Source organism: Molothrus ater, chromosome 3 (assembly GCF_012460135.2).
Source record: "Molothrus ater isolate BHLD 08-10-18 breed brown headed cowbird chromosome 3, BPBGC_Mater_1.1, whole genome shotgun sequence".
NCBI classification, from domain to species: Eukaryota; Metazoa; Chordata; class Aves; order Passeriformes; family Icteridae; genus Molothrus; species Molothrus ater.
Window position 1 is genome coordinate 21,966,871 of NC_050480.2, and position 24,999 is coordinate 21,991,869.

General features: G+C 42.8%; 2 protein-coding genes across 3 annotated transcripts in view; one reads left to right on the forward strand and one right to left on the reverse strand.

The window, feature by feature from the left end:
* Positions 1-5,404, reverse strand: part of RPS6KC1 (ribosomal protein S6 kinase C1) — an 85,086-nt gene extending 79,682 nt beyond the window's left edge. The window contains exons 1-2 of the mRNA XM_036380488.1: positions 5,291-5,404; positions 655-690 (exon numbers count right to left, since the gene is read on the reverse strand). Of these exons, the coding sequence (XP_036236381.1) occupies positions 655-690; positions 5,291-5,395 (141 nt within the window). The 5' untranslated portion in view covers positions 5,396-5,404. The remainder of the gene's footprint in view (positions 1-654; positions 691-5,290) is intronic.
* A 2,362-nt stretch (positions 5,405-7,766) lies between these two features.
* Positions 7,767-24,591, forward strand: ANGEL2 (angel homolog 2). 2 transcript variants are annotated; one of them, XM_036381046.2, is made up of 9 exons: positions 7,767-7,834; positions 10,890-11,326; positions 13,464-13,717; positions 14,947-15,016; positions 16,722-17,143; positions 18,102-18,228; positions 18,904-18,964; positions 20,785-20,948; positions 24,086-24,591. In XM_036381046.2, the coding sequence occupies exons 2-9, from the start codon at positions 10,897-10,899 to the stop codon at positions 24,238-24,240; spliced, it is 1,683 nt and encodes a 560-aa protein (XP_036236939.1). In that variant the 5' UTR covers positions 7,767-7,834; positions 10,890-10,896; the 3' UTR covers positions 24,241-24,591. The 2 variants fall into 2 exon arrangements, with proteins under 2 accessions (XP_036236939.1, XP_036236938.1); XM_036381045.2 differs by lacking the exon at positions 7,767-7,834 and adding an exon at positions 9,094-9,309.
* The last annotated feature ends 408 nt before the right edge of the window (positions 24,592-24,999 follow it).

Here is a 24,999-nt window from a genome sequence, read left to right on the forward strand (position 1 = left end):
TGTGACAGTATTTTGAGGTATTTAAGATGCACAAGAATAGGTCAGACCCTTATTCATAGACTTGTCAGAAGAGGCAAATAATAAGTAATTTTAAAGTTTTGTCAAAGTATATCACTGGAAAATACTAAAGGAGCCTCAGAGAGATAGGCATAACATATATAACTTGCAGTCTAATCTCTCTCAACAACTCCTAGACTCCTCCATTCTCCTTCTTCACTAACAGACAGTAATGGTGTAGGCTTTTCAGTGAAGCAAGCATTGGTTAAAGAGGAAAAGAGTACCTACAGCTGAGACCTAAGACTTGAATTGTGGACTGATCTCTAATTTTACCAGTAGGAGTTAAGTAACCATCAATTTGCCAATTCCAGTCCCAAGAAAAGAGCGTGTAAAGTTATCAAAGCAGTTTTGTTATCAAAAGACACTTTAGTCCCTAAGACTTTGTTTCAAGTCACCATTCATCACTGAGGGATGAAATGCATCATGTTACACTAGCTACTGTTTTTAACTATGAAAGCTAAAGACAAATGGAAACATATGAAAATTGTTGGCTCAATTACAAGGACAAAACACACAGAAACTGCTAAATTACATCAAAGATGCTTCAAAAGCCATAGTGTGATTCATAAAGACATTTGCACAAGTTTAAAATGTTACCTCCTGGACATCCTCTGGATTTTTTCTTGAAACAATCTGAAAGGCAAAACAAAAATGAAACCATGTAAGTCCTTGGATTTTCAGTTTGGAGGTTAAAGAGTAACATACAACGATTTGTTGCTGAAGAGAAAAGTCTGGAAAAAGGCAAACAGCTGCATGGTCCTGTGCACTCAGGAAGTTTTGATTTAGTTTTAGAGAAGTCAAATACCCAAAGACAACACAGTGAGGGATTTCAGCAGCAGTCAGTTGTGATCACACATAAAGACAGACGTACATTCTAGGCAGAATGGCACAAAAGGCATCTCTCAAAACAAAGCTACACTGAGCACATCTCCTATCATCTTTCCAGTCTCTTCCTATTAATTCATATTATGGCCACATTATTCCCAGTAAGAAGAGCTCACTAAGGCTACTTGGCTTAAAATAAGCTGCAAACAACCTCACTGAGAATGTGAGGATTTGTATTTAGTAAGACAGTATTTCCACTTTACTTACAATCACCAGAGTGCAGACACATCTGACTATCCTGGAGTATTTGTTTCTCCTTAAAAACTCTTGGCCTAATTAATTATAAATTACTTAGTCCAGGGGAAAATTGCAGTGAAAATCAGGCTTGGCTGCACACCATAAAGAAGCCTGTACTTCATCAAGATTTTTTTTCTTCTTTAAATAAATATTGATCACAAAAGCCTTTGTAATCCAAGTTTTGTTCTGGTCCTATAAAGAGCAGTAAGAGCGTATCCCCACAAACACACAAACCAAACAGACACATCTTTAATTCATAACTGCAATTATCTTGTGCAAGTCAGTATATCCTTCATCATAAGAGCCAAAGCTGTTTAACAAAATAATTAGTCTATTGTTAGCTAAAGCAAAATAGGGCATTCTTAATGCAACTGGGACTGTCCTCAGCGCCACACCCCGGAATAATTGATGCCCTGAAGAGGTGATGCGTGCAGGGAAGCGCAGGGAGCCCAGAGCGCTGGCACCCCAGAGACTCACACGCCGTCCCGCCGCTCCGCAAGCACCACGCAGCTGCTGCTGAGATGGAAGCCACTGAATCGACTTTCCTCTTGCTAAGTGACAACAGCACACCTCTTATATCTCCCACAAACTCAGTTCTCTTCCTCACTTCCATTTTGCAAGAATCCTTGCCAAAGCCTCCCAGATTTTGTACCATCCGTTTACTACAGCCCAGCCGCTCACCTCTCACACATTTTGGAGGAGACAAGACGGAAAAGAGAAGTGTTTCCTTCTCTAACAATCTCCCAAAAGACATGAAACATTTTCCTTCACAGCTCCTTGTTCTCTCTCTCACCTTGCACACCAAAGTCCTCTTCTTCCAGCGTAGTCTACATTGACAAAACCCTTCTCCACTTTTCCTCACTCTTGAGTAATCTAACATTTGGCAACTTTACCAAATCTTAACCTTGGTGGCTGTTGCTCTTTCATTCACTACCAGGCAGTTTATAAGAACAATTGGTGAAATAATCCTAACCTCCTTTTCTAATAGCTGGCATACTTGATGCAAGGAGTCTGTAGAGCTGGGGGAAGAAAATATCACAGGCATGGCTACACATCACAGAGAACACCAAAGGGCAGACACCAACTGCTTTGCTTTGCAGTTCACCTTTAGTTAAAGCCTTGCAACAGTTTTGGCAGCTAGGGAAGTTACCAGATGGGCAGAAGGAGACCCAGAGAGATGAGTAATTACCCAGCCAGTTAGTAAGAATCTGGAATAAAACCCAGAGGCCCTGTTTCACACTTGTTCTTATGTTACACCGCCTTCTATATCTCCCAGCCATGCCAACTTTAAGTCAGTATGTAATAATTTATGTGTTGTCCTACTTTGTTCCTCATATCCTTTTCTGAAGGTCAATCTCACAAGAGGTCTGCCCCTTCCTCCCAATCTATAGTCAACCTAGAGACTTGGCAAAGATGACCCAACCCCCTAAATTTTCCATGTACTTTTTTTAATCCTTCCCCAAGGATCAATGCAGTCAGATCCTTCTGCAAATCTGTAACACAAGCAACTATAACCTATTTTCAAAAATATCATTAGGATACCCACCAATGAGCCAAGCAATGTGTAATTACTGCACCAGACTCTGAAAACAGAGATCCTACAAGGACCCTCAACATCGAGAAAAGTACTTCAGATTACCCCATTCTTCATCTGACCTGCAGATATCCAACATAACTCATTAGAACTTTAATTATCATAAATGATTTTAATCTTCCAAATTCTCTAAACTTTCATTAGTGGCTAATATTTTCAGGTATTGTTAAAGAACACTCCTCATCACCACTTGCTAATATCTATCTATTTCTTTGCATTTGGAAATGGGTATTAAAAAGCCAATATTAATTTAAACTTGTCCGCATTTAAAATTATGCTACAGTTTACGAGAAAATACATATTCTTTGCTATACAAACAAAACCTTTAAGAAAAAAGCTGCAATAATGATATTAGCACTCAGAGGAGACTGCATGGGTAGTTATGCCTTGGGCCAGATGTTTAGGACACACTAATACAAGTGCTTTCTTATCCATGATTATTTATCTACATTACTTTGAAACAGAAAGTTCCTTTAACTTCATTTCACAAAGGATTCACTCACATACTGCACTAAGGAGCCACAAATCTCCACTCACACATACTGACTACCCTGGATCTCAGCTAGAATGATATTCAACACAACAGGAAGGCCCACCTCACTTCTTTCCTGGCGGTCCCCCAAAGTTGCTGAGCTGATGCTCAGCAAATACAGCTGGAGTGCTGTGATATCAACCATGGAGCCAGATCACCACAGGAACAGGAGGGAGGAATAGCAGGAAAGAAACAGAAAGGGCACTTGATATGTACACTGAATCCTTTTTAAATCATTTTATTCAATTTCCAAATCCTCACTTCAAGTACTATACAACATATTACCAGAGCCCTGCTGAAAAAAAAGTTATTCATATTTCTGCACTTGGGAGTCCAAAGTATCCTTTACTGCAAAAAAAGGGAATAATTTTTCCCTTTGGTGATTTTAGCTATCAAAACACTGTAAAAAACTAATGATCTCTGGTTAGGTCAGTTGAATTTGGACAGCTCACAGACTGACCAGCTCCTTGCTCTGAGCTAAATGAAGCACACCACCTAATTCTGCACTGCCTTGCTTGGAAAGGCACCAGAGCACCCTCAGTTTGTGGGACAAGGAGAGAGAATGACATCCCCAACTAGTCAGCCACAACTCAGTTTTGAACAATGCTACAGAAACCAAAACATCACAGAGAAATTTAACTGGCTTTAGCCAGTAAGAACAAAACCAGAGCAAAATAAGCAGCAGAAGTCTTGGCTCATTCCTATTAGTCCTTATTTCACTGACACAACTTTTTAGTACACACACACATGCTTGGGCCATCAAGAAAAACTGCAGATGTGATAGTATTGTCTTCTTCTCTGCATCCATTTCAGGAGAGTCTTTTTAAATTGCAGCATCATAGGAAAAAGCAACTCTTTTTTTCCTATTCACAAATACTACATTGTATTGGACAAAAAAGAATAGTTTAAACATATTTGTGTTTGGTGAACTTGGAGAGATAGGTAGGTAGGTAGGTAGGTAGGTAGGTAGGTAGGTAGTTGACCAAAAATATTTTTTTTAATTTTTAATTTTACAAGTCATACAAACTGATCATATGCTAACAAACTGACATTACAACCTCTATACATATACAGAATGTTGTATTTGAATTAAGAGGAGGGTGCTTATAAGCATGCCTTGCCCTCACAGGCAGGATGTGTACAGCTGCACTAACTACAGGATCACGGGTCATTTAAGGAAACTGTCTCTCTGTGACACCTCTTCTGATGTTCTCAATCTATCCCACCACACCTGTGAGCTAAACTGCCACTCCCCTTGAACCCATCTCCACATATTTACTTACTCGCCTCCCTTTTTTGGTTTAATAGGAAAGTGGAGAAGAAAGCAAGGAATTTCCCTGGGAGAATACACGGAGCTTTCATCAAAGCAGCACCACAGCAGCTCTCCCAACATCTGCAGCAGCTTCCCTGCCTCCCGTGCTAGGCCTGAGTGACCCAGAGCGCTCTGCCCGCCGGGCTGGCCCCTCCTGGGCAGGCCGAGCCTCCGTGCGCGGCTGGGGCCGCTCGGTGCTGCCGGCGTGGGCGCGCAGAGCCCCCGCACCCCGCTCGCTCCCGGCTCCTTCCTGGCTCCTCCCGGGAGCGCTGCTGCGCTGCGGGGCTGCAGCAACGCTGGGCAACCCCACCGCAACCCACTCACCACATCTGGGCCGGAAGAACGGGGGAAAAAGAGAAGGAGATGTTTGTTTCTAAGCTGCTCTGGCACGCCCTGCTACGCACAGCGAGGCAACCGAGAGTTAATTGCAAAGCGCGTCTGAGGCCATTACAACGTTGCGAGGCTACAAGTTTGCAGGAGGCGAGCGGGGCTCGGCTCGGAAGGGGCCGCCGTGTTCCACCTGCCCTCCCTCCCACCCGTGTCCCTCACAGGGGCTTCCACGTCGCGGCCGGGCACGGCAGCCGCGGGCGCTGCTCCGCACCCAGCGGCGGCTTTGCAGGCCGGGCGCGGGGAGCCGCGGGGGCGAGGGGCTGGGCGGCGGCCGCCGACTCACCCGCGCCGTGACCTTGTAGACGGTGTGGCCGCGGGGGTGGCGGCGCGGCTCCGTCACGGTGTAGAAGCGGGCCAGGTCGGCGCCGCGCTCCCGCGGGCTCAGCATCCTGCTGCTGCCCCCGCCGCGCCGCCCGCCCGGCACAGGCGGAAGCGGCGCCCGGGAACGCCCCGCCCCGCCCCGCCCCGCCCGGGCAGCGCCGGGGGCCCGGCCCGGGGAGCCCCGCCCGGCTCCGCGGGATGCTCGGATCCCCGCTCGCGGTGCTTCCCCGAGGCTGGGAGTCCGTGCCGCAGGGATGAGGCCGAGGTGTCGCGGCCCAGACGTGGCAGGCACGGCCCGGCGGCGGCGCGGCCCCGTTCCAGGTGTTCGGCAAGGGCACGGCCGTGGGGGATTTACACTCGGCGGGGACTGACCGCCGAGCCCCTCGCTCACACAGGCGCCCGTGGCCTCTACAAATCCGTAATGAGCCCCCGGTACGCCGCTTCCAGCGTCTGCCGTGGGCTATTTTAGGCTATGCTGCCCTAAATCCATAGGCCTGTAACGCAGAAATGACTCACGGATTTTAAAGAGGAATGCTACCAGAAAGGCGAGTTTGATGGTTACCGAGTCACCATGTTTTGTGGGTCGTGTCTCCTCCGGGTTCTATAAGCTGCACCTGCACTTCTCCCTGCGGAGGGGCTCTCTGCGTGCCCAGGTCAGCGGAACACTTTGGTGTTAGGAACCCGCCAGGGTTTGAGGGGCATTGCTGCAGTGCTGAGGAGCATAACTCTGTGCCACAGGACCTCGTCCTTTTGTAAGATTACTTTCAATTTCTTGTCTGTAGTGGGGTCTGTACCAATGTAGATCTCACACCTCAGATCATAGAAACTCGATTTTTTTTAATCACTGTGCATTCATTAATTAATTGCAATGTTAAAAAAACAGCTTTTCCTTACCAAGTTATTATTATCTCTGCTCTCATACAGGTTTTTGACATAAAGTGTACTCAACCGTGTGTCTTTGTGAAAGATAAGAGTCTCTTGTACTGAAGTTCATAGTAAGCACGTGCCTCTCCCTTGAGGAACGTTTTCTCAAGGAAGAGGGAAGAAAGAGGACATTGGTTGTTAGCAGCTCACTTGTCACTCTCCCTTATCTTCTGAGGGGAAGAATGTGTCTTTTACATCTTGTGCTGGTACACAGAACTTCATGGAAGTTCCATAAGTTACCAAAAGTTCATAAATTCAAGTACTTGGGGGAGTCAGTGAGTAACTAAAGAGACGAACACATCAGGCTTAGGAAATGCATGGAGCTGAAAACAGCAAGAGGCAGGGAGAGTGTTCATTTGAAGTGTGCCCAGCCCCTGCACATTTCTAGGCATCTGCTGCTAATAACGTTTAGAAAGCAGGAAACTGAGCTCAGTGGACCATTGATCTGAGGCACCGTGGCTGTTCTTATGTGCAGTGTAATCAATCAAAGCATCCCTCAGTGAGTCAGTAGCCTCCATTCACTAGGGAGTTTCAAAAGCTCAAATGACTCATAAAATAATTTGGCTTCTACTTACAAATCAGAATTTGGAGATATCTAATTCTGCAGAATATCTTTTCACATGGTATAGCCAACACAAAATAGTAATTAGATGAGAATAAAAAACCCACAATTAAGTGTTACTGGCTTATTAAGACTTTTCTAGGTCAAGGCAAGAAAATCTAGCAAGACTGAGATGAGAAACTATTTGCATCATATTAATAGGTTAATCTTTTTCTTCTCTTTTGTCTATTACACAGCTTCCATACTTTTCATCAGATCTTCATTTTCATTAAAACCCAAAGCTTCCATGATTTCTTTTTTTCCAGCATCACTACTGAGATTACTACTATGTAAAAACCTTTGAAGTGACAGATCAATTTGGGTGTCCCTGTGCAGGTCACACATAGAAAATACAGAAAATAACTGCATGTTATGTGTAGATTCTGCTCCTAGAAATAACAGCAGTTGTTGTTGCTATAGTTATGGCTTACTGTCTTCTCTCCTAAAAATACATCTAAAAGATAAGAATACAAAAAATTCAGAAAAGAACAAACCACCACAACAAGATGGTCTTGAAAATGCAGTTGGGAGATCCTTTACTACATATGTGTTAGCAGTTTCAGTCTCACATGGTGGAGAAACTTACAGAAAATGGATGGGTATTTTTACCTTTCACCAGTAAGTTGTGTCCAAGAAATGGAAAACCCAAAGTGGATCTGACACGTTGCCTAACTAGCATGCTCATCACTGCATTATTTCAATTCCAGTCTTCCCTACCACTCCTGGGAAAACTTCAAATGTTATTTAAAGTCACTTTTATGACAGATATAAAAGGAATGCAGAGAAACAGTATTTTACTTGATTACAGTTCCTGCACAGCATCTGCACTATTCAGCACTATAATTTTTCATATGCATTGTGCTAAGTTTCCTTACAGTAAATGGGGCCAGCATTTCCCCTGTCCTCAGAAGACCTCAAGAAAGCGTTCTGAGTGCTTATTCAAGCAGCATCAGCAGAGGCAGAGGATTGTAGCTGCAGCTGGTAAGCAGCGGTGGGTCTGCCAGCAGGGCTGCAGGGCGGACAGGTCTCCCACCCTTCTCTCAGGCCAGCTCTCCTCAGCAGAGCACCTTCAGCTGCATTTTAAAACCTGACAATGTTGAAATACTCACTTGGGTGAGTGAGATGTTTGTTTTTCTGCAAACACTAAGCATGGTGCTGCTGCCCTTGAAATACACGGCAGCTCTTTCCCAGCCCCTTTGACTCTGCAGGAACACACGGTGATCTCAGGGAGAAGACCACTTATGGAAACTATCACAGAATATGCTCAGTTGGAAGGGATCCACGAAGATCATCAAAGTGCAACCCCTGGCCCTGCACAGGACATCCTCAAGGGTCACACTCAGGCCTGAGAGCGTTGTCCAAATGCCTCTTGAATTCTGCCAGACCTGGTGCCGTGACCACTTTCCTGGGGAGCCTTTTCCAGTGCCCGACCACCCTCTGGGTGAAGAAACTACTCCACTGTGAAAAGTGCATATTATAGGGCTCTACGCAGATATTTACTATATGTATTTTGCTGTATTGATTACTAGTGCTGTACTAACATTTTAATAATATTATAAATGTAGTCTTGTAGTTAAAAAGGTAACTTTTGTAGTTAAAATAAGAACTATGTGAGATTTTTTTTAAGAAAGGAATGAAGCACTCGCACCAGATAGCAGCCACAAGACACCTAAATCTTTCAGCAAAAAAGGAATTTATTGTTCTCTTATCAGAAGAAACTGAATTCTTCCTGCCTAGCTAAAGATTGAAAGTGCCTTAGGATTCAGAAGAAGTTGACACTGACCAGACAGAATCCTGTATTTGAATGGAATTTATGCATCATGTATGAGATGTATGAACATGCAACAGGCTATCGCTCTTAAGGGTTAATCCTCTGTTAACGGGTGTCCTTTTTCGGGCTCGTGCGGCCCAGAAGAAGGTACCCGGACGTCCGTGACTCTTTGTCTCTATTGTCTCATATTGTCCTAATTCAAATTGTCCAAATTATTATTACTCTAATTGTATTTCTATTTTTATAACCATTTTATTACTATTAAACTTTAAAAAAATTAAAAACAAGTGATTGGCGATTTTCACATGCACGAACCCCGTGTTAGCTCCATTTAAACGCTTCCACACCTCCGGCCGTGCTGCCTCCACGCGGGTTTAGCTGCGCTCCGGAGCGGGCGCGGCCCCCGGCGGGCACCGCGGGCTGGGGGCGTCACCCGCCCGGGGCCGGCATGGCGGCCGGGCCCGGCGTCGCTGCCCGGGCTAAACATGGCCGCGGGCCCGGCCCTTGGACTACAAGTCCCAGGAGCGAGCGGGAGGGCGCGGCGCGGCCGCAGCCCGTGCGGAGGATGAGGCGGTGGCGGGGCGGCCGGAGCGCGGCGGCCGGAGCTGGCGCTGCCCTGGGCTGACCCCTTCGGGGGGCGCCGGGGCTGCGCGGGGCCGGCAGCGGGGCCCGGGCCCGCCGTGAGGTAACGGGGGCTGGGGCCGCTGGTGGTCAATGCCCGCCATTAGGCCGAGCAGGGCCGCGGTAAACAGAGCGCGGCGTGGGGCGTGCTGCTGCCGGGGGTGGGGGGCGCCGGGGTTAGGAGGGAGCAGTTTCTCAGTGCTTTTCTGTAAAACATGTGTTTCAGGGGGTTTCTGTAAAGGAGTCATGCCTCGTTTTGCTCCACAGTAATGCTGTGGTGTCCGGGGGGGTGTTTTGTTTTTGTCTCTGCCGGACTACATCTGGTGCGCTGTGGCGGAAAAGGTTATTTGAGGACAAGTGGGTTAGCGATTAGAGGGTGTCCAAAGGTGGGCTACGAAGATGGTGAAGGGCCTTGACGGGAATCTGTGTTAGAAGCGGCCGAGGTCATTTCCAGCCTGGAGGAGACTGAGGGAGACCTCCAGGCTGAAGTCTCTGCAACTTCCTTAGGAAGGGCAGAGGAGGAGCAGGTACTGGTCTGTGCTCTGTGTGCCAGTGACTGCACCCGAGGGAATGGCCTGAAGCTGTGTCAGGGCAGGTTTAGGCTGGGTATTAGAAAAAGGTTCTTCACCCAGAGGGTGGCTGGGCACTGGAGCAGCTGTTCCCCAGGGAACAGCACCAGGCAGCCAGGGTTCAGGGAGCCTTTGGACAGTGCTCTCAGGCACATGGTGTGACTCTCAGGGTGTCCTGTGCAGAGCCAGGAGGTGGACTCAACGACTCCTTGTGGGTCTCTTCCAATTCAGCATGTTCTGTGATTCAGTGATTCTGTATTTTGGCTTAGTTGCTCGGCTGAATGGCAGCTGGGAGGTTCTCCCTTCAGTGCAACTTCAAGCATACCAAGCTTTGATATCTTTTGCTTATAGGCTCAAAATATACCTTATTTAAACAGTGAGGAATCTGAGACATCATTGTTACTCAGCCTACCTTCCTGTTATCTTGTTGAGCGACAGATTTCTTTCTTCTAAAGAAAAAAAAAAAGAAAAAACCCACCTTTTTCATGGCTTTAGTTGCTGAGCTGAGATTTGCTCTCCTGGAAAAGAAGTAAGAATACAGATTTAGTCTTAAGCTGGTGCTAGGGATACCTCGAGACTTAGTACCTTTATTTCCCTGTTGTGTTGGCACTGGGATTTGTACCAAATCAATGGCTTTCCAAACAAAGTTCTGACAGCTTGCAGGAAAGTGGTCTCCTCATTCCTTACAAATAGCCTTATGATAAAGTTAATGCAGCATGCAAAAATGACCTTTTGTAAAGGTCATTCCTCTGAGCGCTTGAAAGATCTGACACTTGAATTCAACAAGGCAGAAATTTTAAATTGTCACTCAGACAGATAGGGTTTGGATACTAAATGTCACTTACAAATCTGAGGGGGGTAAAGGATGCAAGATCACTTTGTAAAGTCCCATTTTGCATATCATTTAGATAAATGTTTAAATACCTTGTATATAAGTGTTTGAATATCTTGTATGCATTAACTTGTAGAGAAAGAGTATCTTCTGTAAGGGCTGAGCAGGATGACTTTGCCTCCACAGCTTTCTACAGGCAGATGTAGTTGTGTGCTAGTAATGACACTTGTGCTTTTTTGGTAGGTACTCCATGCTGCCCCGCCATGTGCAGAGGCTGGGCAGAGACTGGATCACCCACTGGAATGGCTCCCAGATACTGGCCTTGAACAGCCCAGTTTCCAGCTGTATGAGATGGGCCGGACACTATCCTCCCTGGGCCTCCTTTCCACTCCCCATTTCAGCTGATTTTTCAGCAAACTGGAGATTCCCTCCATTTTTTGGAACTTGGAGACAATTTCAGAACTCCATTTGGCATCTTGATAACTACACCCAAAGCTGTTGCTTTCACCTCCCCAACCCCAGTATGAAATCTGAGGGAGAAGAACCATTGACAAAGAAGAGAAAACTCTGTGGCCAGGATGATACTTCAACTCCTGAACAGCAAACAGACTTGTCTAATCAGAAGGAAGTATCTTGTCTTTCTGTAGCGCAGAATGAGGAAAAACATGGCAGCAAGAAAGGTAAAAGATGCTCTTTGCTCATTTGCTGTGTTTATTTGTAATGCTGAATACACCAAATAGGTTTAGAGACATGAGCAGTAGTACCTGCTCCTTTTGAGTTACTGTTTTTCTTGGCACCCCTCTCAGGGAAACATGTCTTTAAAATGCTCCAGTTTTGTAATGCTGTTTAGTCAGCAAACTTGTATTTTGTGCTGTCAAACAGTGCCAGAACTAGGTTCACTGCACTTGAGAGTGGAACACAGTCACTTGTGTGAGGGATTGCCCAACCTGGGGAGTCCTGAGCTTGGTTCAGACAACACTCTCTCGTGTCTCTGTCACCAGTAACTTGGAAGCTCTGGAAAGCAAAGATTTGGCTGACTTGCTGTAGGGCTGAGCTGGACTGGCAGTTGTATAGCTTCAGTCCTTGTGCTCTACCTGAGCTCATGAACACTACTGGACCTGAACTGGTTTCTTTCCAGACCAGTTGTGTTATCTGTGACCTAGAAAACTGAGAATGAATGCACTGAGTTTTAATGGTGCATGCTTCCAGTGTGCTTGTGTGATTTTGTTCTTACAGCTGTATTCTGCCACTGGCATGGTAGCAAGTTTTGTGTCAGATCACATCTGACAGAGCAGGCAGCACGTGTGCTTATCCAGATAAATACAGGAGGAAGTGCAGAGTTGTGTACTGGGCTTAGTAACAAACTTCCATGAAACTTCAAAGTGTCTGTGTTAGCTTGTTAAAGATACAATCTTGTACATAGCATCCAAATATTTTACTGAGTCTTGTGTATATTTACAGTTTTGTCTAGTGTGAGACAAACAGGGGGACCCAGTCAAAATAGTTTTCCTCTTGCATAAATCACTTCCTTAGCAAACTAAACTGGAAATTGTATTATGATTAAAAAGGGTAATAGATGCTATCAGCATCCCAAAGGGATTTTTGGACACAAAAACCCATAAGGCTTAGAAACATCATATTCATCTTCAGGAGCCAAAGGAGGGGACTTTTCTCTGTGCCTTGATTACAGAGTCGTTTGTTAACCCTGCTTGCCTTTTATCAGATGGCTTTATCTGAGGGTGTGGTTGGCACTGTGGTCCTTCCCAGTCACCCTTGGGAAGGTGATGCTAGTTAAAGATACCTGCTGAGGAACAATGTGGCTTCTCTCCCACCACAGAAACAGAACTTAAAGCTTTGCAGTATTCATTGCAAACACTGTAAAGTCCTCAATAATCTAAGCACAGCAATGAAAATTACTCCCCAAATAGGACAGATCGTGAAGCTATAGCTGCAGTCTGCCACTGGTTGTTAGCACAGATAACTGGACCTCAGCTTGCTCTCAGATGAGGTCAGATGTAAAGGGTGAAAAGCATCTCTGTGAGCTTTTAAGTGGAGAAATACTTTTCTTAAGAAGTAATTGGATGCTTAATGATGGGCAGATATGTTATTATGAATTTTTCTAGTAATTGTAAGTATGAAATTAAAAATGGCAGGAAGGTGAAGGATGTCTTTTCAGAAGTTCTTGGTAATTCTGAAACTTAATAATTTCTTGATTTCTCAACGCACTGAGGAAAATTGGGTTCTTTATTTGTTTTGGGACTCCTGTAGTAGACCCTGTTGCAGCTCATGGCTGAGTTTTACAGACTGTACACACGGTAGAGGTGATTGCTGGATTCCTAACCCTTTGTTAGTCATGCATAGAGAGATCAACAAGGTGCCCATATGCTGCCCTAAGGAGTGTATCCACACTGGCATACACCATCTCTGCTGATGAGGAAGTGGCACAAGGCAGTGGGAGACTCCCAACAGACTGGATTTGGCTCACCAGTTATGCAAGCCCTTCTACAGGAGCAGGGGGTGTAGTCTGATTGCAACAATCTCCTTAGAACAGGCCAGTTCCCCAGTTTCAAAGCAGTTGAAATTCAGGGTATATAATGGTTTTGTGCTGTTTGTTTTGGTTTGTTTGATTTTTTTTTTTTTTTACTGATGCTTATCTATCTTAAACAGAGGGTCTGAATCACTGCTAATTGAATAAGCTTTTAGAATTATTTAAGAGATTTGAAAGACAAATGGTTGTCAGTAGAATGATTTCCAAGAGCAGTAAGAAGTCATATGGTCTATAACATAACTTTTTTTTGCTTGATATTCTTTTAACAGGAACCATCAAAAGACACTGGGAATATTTCTGTCAGCAGAGTAAAACAATGAAAATCGCTAAAAATAAAGGATCTGACCAAAGCAGCACAGGAAGTGAGGCAACATTTGATTTTACAGTCATGTCCTACAACATTCTCTCACAGAATTTGTTGGAAGACAACTCTCACCTGTACAGACACTGCAGGCAGCGATTGCTATTCTGGACATACAGATTTCCCAACATCCTACAAGAAATCAAAGAGCTGGATGCAGATGTGAGTAGAAAATGAGCATGTGGATATTTGTTAAGAACTGATTAACTGAGGTAGCAAATTCTGCTACTCTGTACTGGGGTCTGAAAAAACACCTCTGTGGTTTTGGTTGGTTGTAGAGTTTATTGTTTGTTTTTGTTTGTATGTTATTGTTTACATAAATTATTGTAAGTCTTAATCAGGAAGTCAAGTCAGTAAGATGTTGCTTCAGTCATTGTTCAGACCAACAAAAGTTCAGTGATAGAATCCATCCTGTTTGTGTCAAAAAACAGTACTGAAAAAAATAGTTGTATTAGGGAAGCCACAGAAAAACAGCCTTGTACCATTTATATTAGTTATGTTAGTATGTAGCCAGGAATCTGGAAATTAAAGTCCCTTCAAACTCTTCCTTTCTTCCTAATAAATTTATACATCCTCTATGCATTTATCTTTACAATGAGATACCTTGGATAGCTTCTGAGAGGAGCAGCTGCTCTCAGACCGTGGTAGATGCAGGTGTCCTTTCCACAGAGAAATTTCTTGCTAAAGGACATAGATTTTAAACTTTCATTGGTTGGAACTGTAACCTTAGGTGAAGCAGAGATTTCAGAATGTTGCTTGAGATTTGACTCTCCCTTGAGAGCTTGAATGAGCTGATGACAGCTGGGCAGGTGGGATGTGTTGCTGCAGTTCAGCAAGCAGGGGTAACTTATTCCCCTTTGGGAGCTTTATCCCAGTGGTGGCTGTAGATCTGTGTTCCTGCAGAGTGCTGGGGGAAGGCTCAGAGAAGCTCACAGCTGGAGTTGGACTCCATGATCCTTGTGGGTCCATTCCAACTCAAAATACTCGGTGATTCTGTGAGCTCTCTTAAATGAATATTTTGAGTTTCAGCTTTGGTTCAGGTTCTTATAATATGGAAGCCTGTTTTCCACCCTGTCGTGTGCCATTTGCCTCTTCATCCCTTCTCCCTGAGCCTTCCCCTGAGCTGCTGAGAATGTTGGAACAAGTTACTATTGTGATTCAATTGAATCTCACCTCTGAAAATGTCTGTCTGAAAAAGGAGGAGTTGGGGCCTTCTTCATAATCTTAGGGAGCATTTTCTATGAAGAGTGAATTCTTTTGTGGGATTATGGAGTCAAAAACCTTCTGAGTTTGCTTTTTTTAATACCTGTACGGACTGGCCAACAGAGATATGCTGTAGTAACATTTTGATGTACTTACTAATACATTTTAATTGTAAACCTTTGCCTTAGGTGCTCTGCTTACAGGAAGTCCAAGAAGACCACTACAGAACAGAGATCAAGTCAAGTTTGGAATCCCTGGGTATGATGAAACTCTTAGGACCAATACATTGTCTTCTCCCCTGCAGGGATAACTTGTTACCCTTTAAGAAATCAGGGCTTTTTGAGGAAACTAGTACTATTATAGAATCAAGTCTTTTGCTATGACATGCAACAATGTTGTGTATCCTCTTTTACAAATTCATCAAGTGCTCTCTTGAAACCCCCTTAATCCTTTTTACCAGTATTCTTGTTGGGTAGCTCTTCCAGGGCATGTTTTTTCTGCCTTGAAACCTTCCAGATATTCATGAGGTTTTTATACAAATGCTGCCAGTCAGTCTGAATATATTGTCCTGTCACTATCTCTCCTGTAATTTTATGGAAGGAATGTGTTGCTAAGGGTTGATTCCATGGTGGTTTAAACTGATTTGAATCTTTTATGCCCTGCACCACCTTCCAGTCCCAGGGCCCCACTTCCATCCTGGCACTGGTTCTTGTGTGATGCCAGGAGGACATGGTAAAGGAGCAGCACTAGACTGATACTTTTTTCTTTTTTGGTTAGTTGAGGTAGTTTAGCTCCCAGAATTGAGTGTTTGCAAAGAAGAGGGTAATGGCAGTACTGATTGAAATCCCCTTGAAATGTGAAACAACACTGTGAGGCCAGGATTGTTGGGGGCAAGAGAGCTTGTAACTAGTGTACAGGAGGATCTGGAGCTTGCTTTAGCTCTTCCTTTCCCCATCCCTAGCTCCCAGATGCATGTCCTGCCCCTTATCCTGGCATAGTTTTGGCACTCACTGGTGAAATCCAGCAGTCCAGCAGAATACTATCCAGACTAATTTTATTTTTCTGGGTTAGTTTTCTGTTAGCTTACTGAGTTAGCACTAAGTGCCACAACAAGTGGCCGGAGCAACATGGCCTGAATCTGTGAGAGGGGAATGGGAATCCCCTGTCCAGCACTGGTGTGAGCTCAGGTCAGCTCACCCTACTTCACTAAGGCTGTACTTCATGAATTCATATGGTCTGGGCAGGGCAGAGAACATTTAAAAACGGCAAAAACTAGATACTGTTTCAAGATCTATTTTTTTCCCTTAAATAGATCAGATCTTGTTTAAATCACCTCTGCATAAAATGAAGAAATTGGCAAATCACTATTTCTAGGTGGACTTGTTTGAACTCCAGTGCTGTCATTTGTTAAGTGTCTCTGTTTCCTTGGTGAAAGCTTGCCACTTGCTGCTCACTGGATAATTGCATAATTATGTAAATACATTTGAGACCTTTGTTCCATGAATAATTTTAGACATTGACTAATGACTTAGCATGATTAAGGCTTTTGATTGGTAATGCTTCACTGGTATTACTCCTAAGCCATTCTTGTAGCATCCAGAAAAAACTTCAATGCACAAGGCCACTTTTATGTGCCTTGTGGGGGTTTCTGTGTTGTTTTGGTTTGGGGTTTTTTCCAGATGAGGAGATAAGAACATGACTGGTATCTTAGAGTATGTAGATGTTTGCACATTGCATAAGGTATTGGACCATGTTTCCTGTCCTGCCTTGCCTCAGCTCAGATTAGGGCAGAAAGAAAAGAGCACAAGTCTATGTGAACTTCACACAAGCTTTGGTACTTCAGACTGGGGGTTGACTGTGATGTGAGAAAGCAGCGTGAGATCTTTCTGATTTGTTTGTTTGTTTGTTTTACAATCTCTATTTATACAATAGTATTTTATGTTCTTAATTGCCTTTCTTGCAGGATATCACTGTGAGTATAAAATGAGGACAGGCAGAAAACCTGATGGCTGTGCCATTTGCTTCAAAACTTCCAAATTTAGCCTGATTTCCTCAAACCCAGTGGAATTTTTTCGCCGTGATATCCCACTCTTGGACAGGGACAACGTTGGACTGGTGTTGCTGCTGCAGCCCAGATTTCAGTGTAAAGCCAATGCTGCCATCTGTATTGCCAATACACACCTACTGTACAACCCAAGGAGAGGGGACATCAAACTGACCCAGCTTGCAATGCTCCTGGCAGAGATTGCCAGTGTTGCCCCTCAGAAGGATGGCTCTTTCTGCCCAATTATCATCTGTGGGGACTTCAATTCTGTTCCTGGCTCTCCATTGTACAGATTTATAAAGGAAGGAAAGTTAAATTATGAAGGACTTGCTATAGGGAAGGTAGGCTGTGCTTCTCACTTCTCACCAAAAAAATGGTTAATGCTGATTAAAGAGAAGTATTTGGGTGGTGCTGTGATTGTTTCCATTGTAGTGCCTCTCTTAGTGCCTTGTCAGCAGCCTGCAAAGCAAAAGTTATTGCAGTTAAATAAGCTTGGATATATTAGCTGTGCCTTAGGGAATATTGTGTCCTCTCCCACCATTCTGAAAGGAAAAACTCACCAACAATCATTCCTGAAATTTAGTGAATCCACAGAACAATTGTATCACTGTGTTTGGATGATTTTATCACTGTGTTTAAGTGTCCCAGTCTTTAAGTAGGATAAAATAGCCACTTAATAAAAAACCTACTGTGTGCTCTGTGGGAAGATAACTCTTACTGTAGATAAACTTGGTGACTGCAGTAATTGTAAAAGCAAAGCTGCAATTAGATGCTGAATCTCAACTGTTCCATGATAAAAGATGTCTTGTTGTGAGCTCTTGTATGCAGCTGTTGGATGTGTCACATTCTATGTATTAGGAGTGACTGAACTACATAAAATGAGGAAACATGACCAAAAAAATAGCCCTGTTGGGTGTTGTTTGATAGTGGGACTTGATTCAAGCCCCCCTTTGACTTGACCTGCTCCCAGAAGGATCAGCATCCTGCAGCTGATCTGGGTAGCTCTCTGTGCTGAGCCAGTGCTGTCCTTGGAAGTGTCTCAGTGTCACAAGAACCATCTGGAAAAATTGGGTACCTGTAAAGAAGTTGCTATAGATAAACAGAGTGGATGTACATAAAGGGTGTTATTTTTACAGGGATTTGAATCATTATAATTATTCCAAGGGGCTGGGCCTTTTTCTTTAAACTTTACCAAAAAATGTTCACTTATTTCAGGTTTGTTTGGTGGGTTTTCTTTTTTTTTGTTGTTGTTTATTAAATCAGATTTTTTTTCTGAAAAAAGCTTGTTGTCTTTCTCAGGTCTCTGGACAAGAACAGTTTCCAAGGGGACAAAGAATCTTATCTATTCCAATTTGGCCCAAAAAATTGGGTATTTCACAAAACTGTGTATATGAAATAAAACAGCAGCAAAAGGAAGAAAACACAGGTCAGTTTTTGAATAAATGAATTTTTGTGAGCCTTTGAAAGCATCATTCAACTAGTACTGAAAACCATATGTTCTGTTTTAGTGGGGGAAAAACAGTGAGTCCTGAGTTTACAAAACTTTCTTGTTGGGCTCATTAGAGTGTAAAGTGATTTATTCACATAAACTTTGCAAATTTGAATCTTTATAAGATAATAGTTAGAAATTTCCCTTCAGGAATTGGTGTGTAATGTTTAAAGTCCCGTGTCTGCATCCTGAAAGCCAGCTGTGCTGTGAATGGGAGAGGAAGGTGAAGGGATGCAGCACATGGACATAGTGTGGACCTGCATTGTGCCTCAGTGTTTATGAATTATAGTGTTGGCACTTCATGGAACAGTTGGGAAGAGCAAGTGATTCCTTGCTGAGTATGGCTACATCTTTCATCCACTATTTTTTCCTTTGACAGAAAAAACAATTTTAAATGAATGGGACATAATATAAAAGAGTCTTTAAAGGGGATTTTACTAATGGAACAGAAGAATTAAATTCTGCTAGGTGAATTGTACCTTGCCTGCTGTAAAAAAATAACTGTACTTAAGGATACTTTTTTTTTTTACTGTAGCTTTTCTGTAGCTCTTCAGCATTGGTCTTACTTATATCCTATTTTAAATATAAATTGAATTCTTTTTTATTTTGCAGGAGAAAAATTGGAAACGGCAAAACCAGACAACACTGAGGAGATTGTAATAGCACCTGAAAAGTATGTATTGGGGAAAAATATGCAAGCCCTTGGCTGGTTACCTGGGGTTGGTTTTGGTTTTAGACCAAACTTATATCTGATTCCAGCTGTGGGTACCTGATGATCACCCAACCCTGTCTGCCCTTTTGGCAAAAGCATCATTGTTCATTTAAACATGAAAAGGCTGATCAGACAGCAGAATAGAATGTGTGTTCTTCAGGAATTTGCAGATATTTTTTCAGAATGCAGGGCTGAGGTGTCAGTGCTGTCTAGATAGGACTTTCTGTCTGCTCATTATAAGAATGCCTCTGGCATTTTTTGTCACTTCTTGACATAAACAGAACATCATCCTTTGTAGGGACATTACAAGAAACATGTGATCTTGAGTCCAGTTACAGAAGCCATGTTTTTAAAAGAGGGAGAGGAAAAAACTACAGCTGCTGAACTACTGGCACTTCTCTCTCTTTTTATTGTTTTGATACACTGGTTTATGGATCTATAAAATCCTATAATTCAATGTGAAACTGGGATGAAGAAGGGAAAGGAACTGGAAAGGTCATAAAATCTTCCTTGTCATGAGTTCTGTGGGAGTGTTTAAGTTCTTTGAGTCTGAGAAATGTGGAGTATTATGGATTTGGTAATGCAACTTTCACTCAGAAGGAGGAAACCATGGCTGGAATGCTGAGGAGGAAAATGTAACTGCTTTTTGAAAGCAAGAATATATTTGCATTTACCAAACTGGTAAAGGCGTATAAAGTTAGGCATAGAAGACAATTGCCCTAAATGTATGTATGGGATGGTAAGCTCCAAGTCAGGTATTTCTTACCAGAAATGACATCTTGGCATCACTGCAGATAGTCATAGTAGAACTCTTGGTGATTCTTGGTGATGAAAAAGGTCTCGTGGCATTTCTGAGAGAAGAAGTAGATAACAAATAGGAAGCCCTATGCTATGGTTTAAATCCATAGCATGCTGAATGCTTCTTGCAGGGCTTTTCCCCCTCATCTTAAAAGGGATGTCAGGTAACAAAACCAGAAATTACTACTTGCCTGTGTTGTACCAACTGGCATGTTTGTCTCTGCTCTGAATCAGGCAAGGTAATGTGCTGATTTTTTTGCTTGTATTTCAATCAGAACACATTGCAGCCTAGGTTTAAAATCCAGGATGAGGCAGGTACAGCTGAGGGATGGATGATTTGTAGAGATGATGGAAGCAAAACTCCTGAGAGACAGGAGTTCTTTTGCTGAAAGGTGCAGTTTTGCATTTTGCTTTCAAGATTGAAAAGACAGGTGAGACAAGATGGGCTGAACTGAAGAGGAACAGACAAATGATGGGGAGACACAAAATGGGAGCCTGAGTGGAAGAAAGATATAAGCATAGCCTAACTTGGAACTTGATGCCTCTTGCTTGGGGGAGGATAAAAGCTCTAAAAATCTGAATTTCTCTTTATGCTGAAGGGTCTGGTTAGATGAGTTTGTGTTTTTGTTGCTTTCATATAAGCTGCTTTCATTTCTGCCTGTGTGTCAGGGGGAGATTGCTGAGTGAGGACATGTGAATGCTTACAGAATGTATATGGAGTTCAAAGCTATCTATTAAGTAAAGTGTCAGCTAAACCAGTTCTGATCAGCATTTTTTTTGAAAATGCTGCCTGCATTTTGCCTTCAGAGTTTTAGGCCTCTCACAACAAAAGACTACAGGATGGCTTGCAGGAGAGAAACACTAGTTTGCATGTCCAGATAATTAATTTTGTTTGTAACCAGGAACTATTTGATATTTCTTCATTGCTTATTCCTTCTCGCTAATGGAAGAAAATAAAATTCTTTTCTTTGATGTCTCTTTAGGTCATCTTCAAAATTGCGGCACCACTTTAAATTGTCTTCAGTGTATTCTCATTACTTCCCTGAAACTGGGATTCCAGAAGTGACAACTTGTCATTCCCGAAGTGCTGTCACCGTGGATTATATTTTCTATTCTGCAGCAAATAATGATACTGCTGACCAGCCAGGTAAAGAAACTGACTTTTAATTTTCATAAATGCTCAACAAGAATATTTGTTTGCTGTTGTAAGAGAAGTGTAGTGATGATTTCATCCAAGTGAAGTTCCTCAGAGGTTTGTGGTAGTGCTTTGAATATCAGCTGTTACCTGAGAAACATGGTAAGCTCAACACAGCTGGACTTGTAGTGCCACACAGGGCCACCCTTTTCATCTGAGTGAACATTTCTGTGGTTCCTGTCTCAGCATGGGGACAAGCTGGAGGTTACAGGAAAGCAGCAGTGGAAGTGGCACCTGAGAAGTACTGCTGTCAGTAATGCAGGCCAGACCTACAGCAAGGCAGTGTTCCCAATCATCTGATCAACACAATGAACAGCAATTTGTGATGTGCATTAAAACTGATAAACGAACCGTTTCCTGGCAATTTACTTCTCAGCTTGTCTTGCAGTAATTTCTGCCCAGTAACAGACTCTTGGCCTTTGCTTTGCCTTTGCCAGTGTGGTCACTGGCACAGGCCCAGCTGTCACTCTCCGGTTTGCAGTTGCAGCTAAAAGTCACCAGATGGTGCAAGAAAGTCGCGGTACCTCTGTGGGAATTTCGTGATGGGTATCACAGTGTTTCTCCACGCTTTACTGCTCTGGGACTCGTTCCGTGGGTGCTTCTGAGCAGTTTGCTTTCCATGCTCCCCTGAGTTCTGTGTTTCATGCCATCAACAAACATCAGTGCAGTGCTAGCACATAAATGTCTCTGCATTGGAGCAAAGAAACCTGGATTTCATTGCCGTAGAGTACAGTGCCACTGATTTTTATAAATTAACATTGTTTTCAGTATGTGGAATGAAAACACCACCTTCATCTCTTGTAACTCGAGAATAGATTGTTAAAATTCATTGAGTCAATTCATAGAAGTCTCATTTGTCATAATGTGCACAGTAAATGCTACCTTCATGTAAAATGGCAAATACAAAAGCTTTGACTGAAAAACCACAATATGGGAAGTATTTAAATTACTTCTGAGTGCCATGTAATTTAATGGAGTGCTGTATGATTGCAGAATGCATCTCTGCACAGAATTTAATCCTAATTCACCTGTTTATATATTTTTTGCACCATCATTATATTTTTTTGCATCATTAGCACCATCATTGCTCCAGCAGAGATACAGCACTTTTTTCTTTTTGCACTTGTTTTTCAAATAGATTGTTCTCACATCAGAGCACAGAATGGAACCAAACTTGAATTTTACAGCTACTTTACACTAGTACAGTTTTTATTCGCAAGCTCTTAGAAATTAAGCCATGGTTTGGATTTTCAGTTTTCTAATGACCTGGACATCTGTATTTAAAGCTGCCAAAGTCTGTACAAGAATTTTAAATGTGGTCTAGGCTCACGGATTGGTTTTTTCCATTTAAAGGGTTTTATTTTAAAATATTCATGCTTTATTCTGTCATGTTTATCCAAATATTTGGTATAAAAAATCCACCTGCCAGGATTTCCTGTAACCAGGGTTCAGTATCTACCTGAGTCCTGCAGGGCACAGTTTTGCTGAGTGATCTGAGTGACATTAACCACTGCATGCAGACAAGCTCTCTGTGGCAACAAACTGCTCCTTTGTAGATATGCAGGTGCTGATAAATGATAAATTTGTCTCAAGACCTGGTGGACATGTGCTCTAGAGCTGCCAAGAGATCTTTGAAGTAAAAAAGCTTTTCTTTAAAGCAGCAAACAGCTGCTGGGTTGTTGAAGGGCTGGAAAGCTGGCAGATAGCAAAGGATGAAGCTGTTGAACTCTCTGAGTTCAGCAGTTGCTGGATAGTTCTTTAAAGTATCTCTTGGGAAGCCAGTACCAGAGTCAGCCAGGAAGCTCTGAATTTGCTGAGAACTTTCACACAGAAAGTATTTCTGTCAAAAGTTACAGCTGCAGTTTGTACTGGTCCTGAAAGCACTCAACTCGCCCAGGATCACCTCTGCACTCTGAAAGCAATAGGTAGGGTTGCTGAGTAGTTGTCTAACTTGAATACATAGCTCAGGAAATCTAAATTTTACACATCATGGAAGGATTTCAGTGAAATTTCTCCACCTGAGCTGAAGCTGATTGCTCTTTGATGATGGGCAAATCCAAAGGCCTTGAGTGGCAGGGTTACAGTAATTGTGGAAAACATAGAACAACTGAACAATCTCCCTGGGCTTGTGCAAGGCATCTGACATGGTCCTGCCCAGCAGCTGGAGAGATGGATTTGGTGGCTGCACCACTCCACAAATTGACTGGAAACAAACAGCTGCCATCAATGCCTCAATATCCAGGTGGAGACAAGTGGCATTCCTCAGGGATCAGTTCCTCATTCCTCAGGGTATTGGGACCAATGCTGCCCCATCCCTGGAAGTGTCCAAGGTCAGGCTGGATGGAGCTCTGAGCAACCTGCTCAGGTGGAAAATGTCCCTTGCCCATGGGTTGGAACAAGATGGTCTGTAAGATCCCTTCCAAGCCAAACCATTCTATGTAAGTGTGCAGTAATTGCAAGGCTTGAGTCGTGTTCACTCTTGCATGAGCAGTGTGGTGTTCCATCTGGGGAAGGAGGTGGGAGTGGGTTCCTTAGGTTATAGGAATATAATTATTAGTTCCTTAGTTATAGGTAGCAGGAGATAATGGAAATCCCTTTCTTTTGATGAAAGGGAATAGAAAGCTAGAATACCTTCATCCTTATGAGCAAAAGTGTCTGTATGATTTGCCTGCTGGGGAACTGTGTGCCTTAGGATACAGAAATAAAATGTTAGGTGAACTAGTAACTCTAAAAAGATACTTACCTTTGCAAGTGTCAGCTCTGTTTAGCAATGCTGTTTTCTAAAGTAATGGATTGGATTATATGAGGCTTTTTCAGGGGAGTTACAATGAACAAATAAATGCATTTTCCTTTTTATTTCTATTTTTACCTCTCCACAAAATAGTGTCCTCAGGAATACATTGAGCTCTACTGCTGAAACTCTATTTTGAGAATCATAAAAGAATTTCTGAACTGTCATATTGGTGATTTTGCATGGAACAGTACCAACTCTTGCTGCTATACTGCTTTCCTCCTTCTACATCTGTATGAACATGTGATACTTAGCCCACACTGATAAACACTGCCTTTTGGTTTGTTTTTTCTAACAGGAGCAGAGGATTCTTTTTGTGGAGGTCTGAAACTTCTTGGCAGGCTGGCACTTGTAACAGAGAAAGATCTTTGGACTGTTAATGGTCTTCCCAATGAAAATAACTCTTCTGACCACCTGCCACTGCTAGCAGAGTTCAGGCTTATTGAACGGTAATATCCAAAGGACTTGTGGTGTAGGTAAAGTTCGCTTTACCTTCTCTCTCATGGGATGATTATTATTATTTTTTTAAAATTCAAGCACTGCTGGTCCAGTTTAAATAAGTTTGCCTGCATGCTGATTTATTAGTGTTGTGTAAAGTAGACTTTCTAAAGGGACTTCCTTTTTTTTAAAAAAAAAATGCTTAATTTACTTTACCAAGTCTTTTAGGGAGAAAAAGGATTTTACATTAGCTTCCTCTTTGATAAAGGAAAACATCTGTGCCAGACTCCAAATGGCATTATTTTTCATGAATATGTTGTAAATGATTTTTATTGTAAATCACAGTAAAAAGGACTATTCTGAGAACTGTGTGTTTCTTCAAGCAAAGGGGAATGTGTCTGTGTTCCTGCAGCATTTTAAAATGAGTTCAAAATAATGTTTTACTACAAAGGTGCTTTGTGGTCACTTCCATCTTAACACTTCTGTAAAGGAATTTACTCAGTGTTGTCAGTGCAGAGGCTGCAAGATTGAACTTTCAAAGGAAGAAAGGCAAATACTGATGCTCTAAGAATTTGCTGCTTAAAATTTTAAGGGCTTAAATATAGGTAGCATTCACTGAAATTTTTTTTAAATATCTGAAATAAAGCTAAGCTTAATGAGTACACCACATCACAGGAAACTTAACTGATCTATACAGGAGCAAAAAAATTAGCCCTTGACATCTTAAGGTTTCATACATATTGAAGAACTGGTGACAGGGTGGGGTTTTTTTTC

Coding starts and splice junctions, on each gene's coding strand:
- ANGEL2 (XM_036381046.2), top strand. CDS start 10,897: ATGCTGCCCCGCCATGTGCAGAGGCTGGGCAGAGACTGGATCACCCAC. Junction 13,718..14,946: donor TCAAAGAGCTGGATGCAGAT/GTGAGTAGAAAA, acceptor CCTTTGCCTTAG/GTGCTCTGCTTACAGGAAGT. Junction 18,965..20,784: donor ATTGTAATAGCACCTGAAAA/GTATGTATTGGG, acceptor ATGTCTCTTTAG/GTCATCTTCAAAATTGCGGC.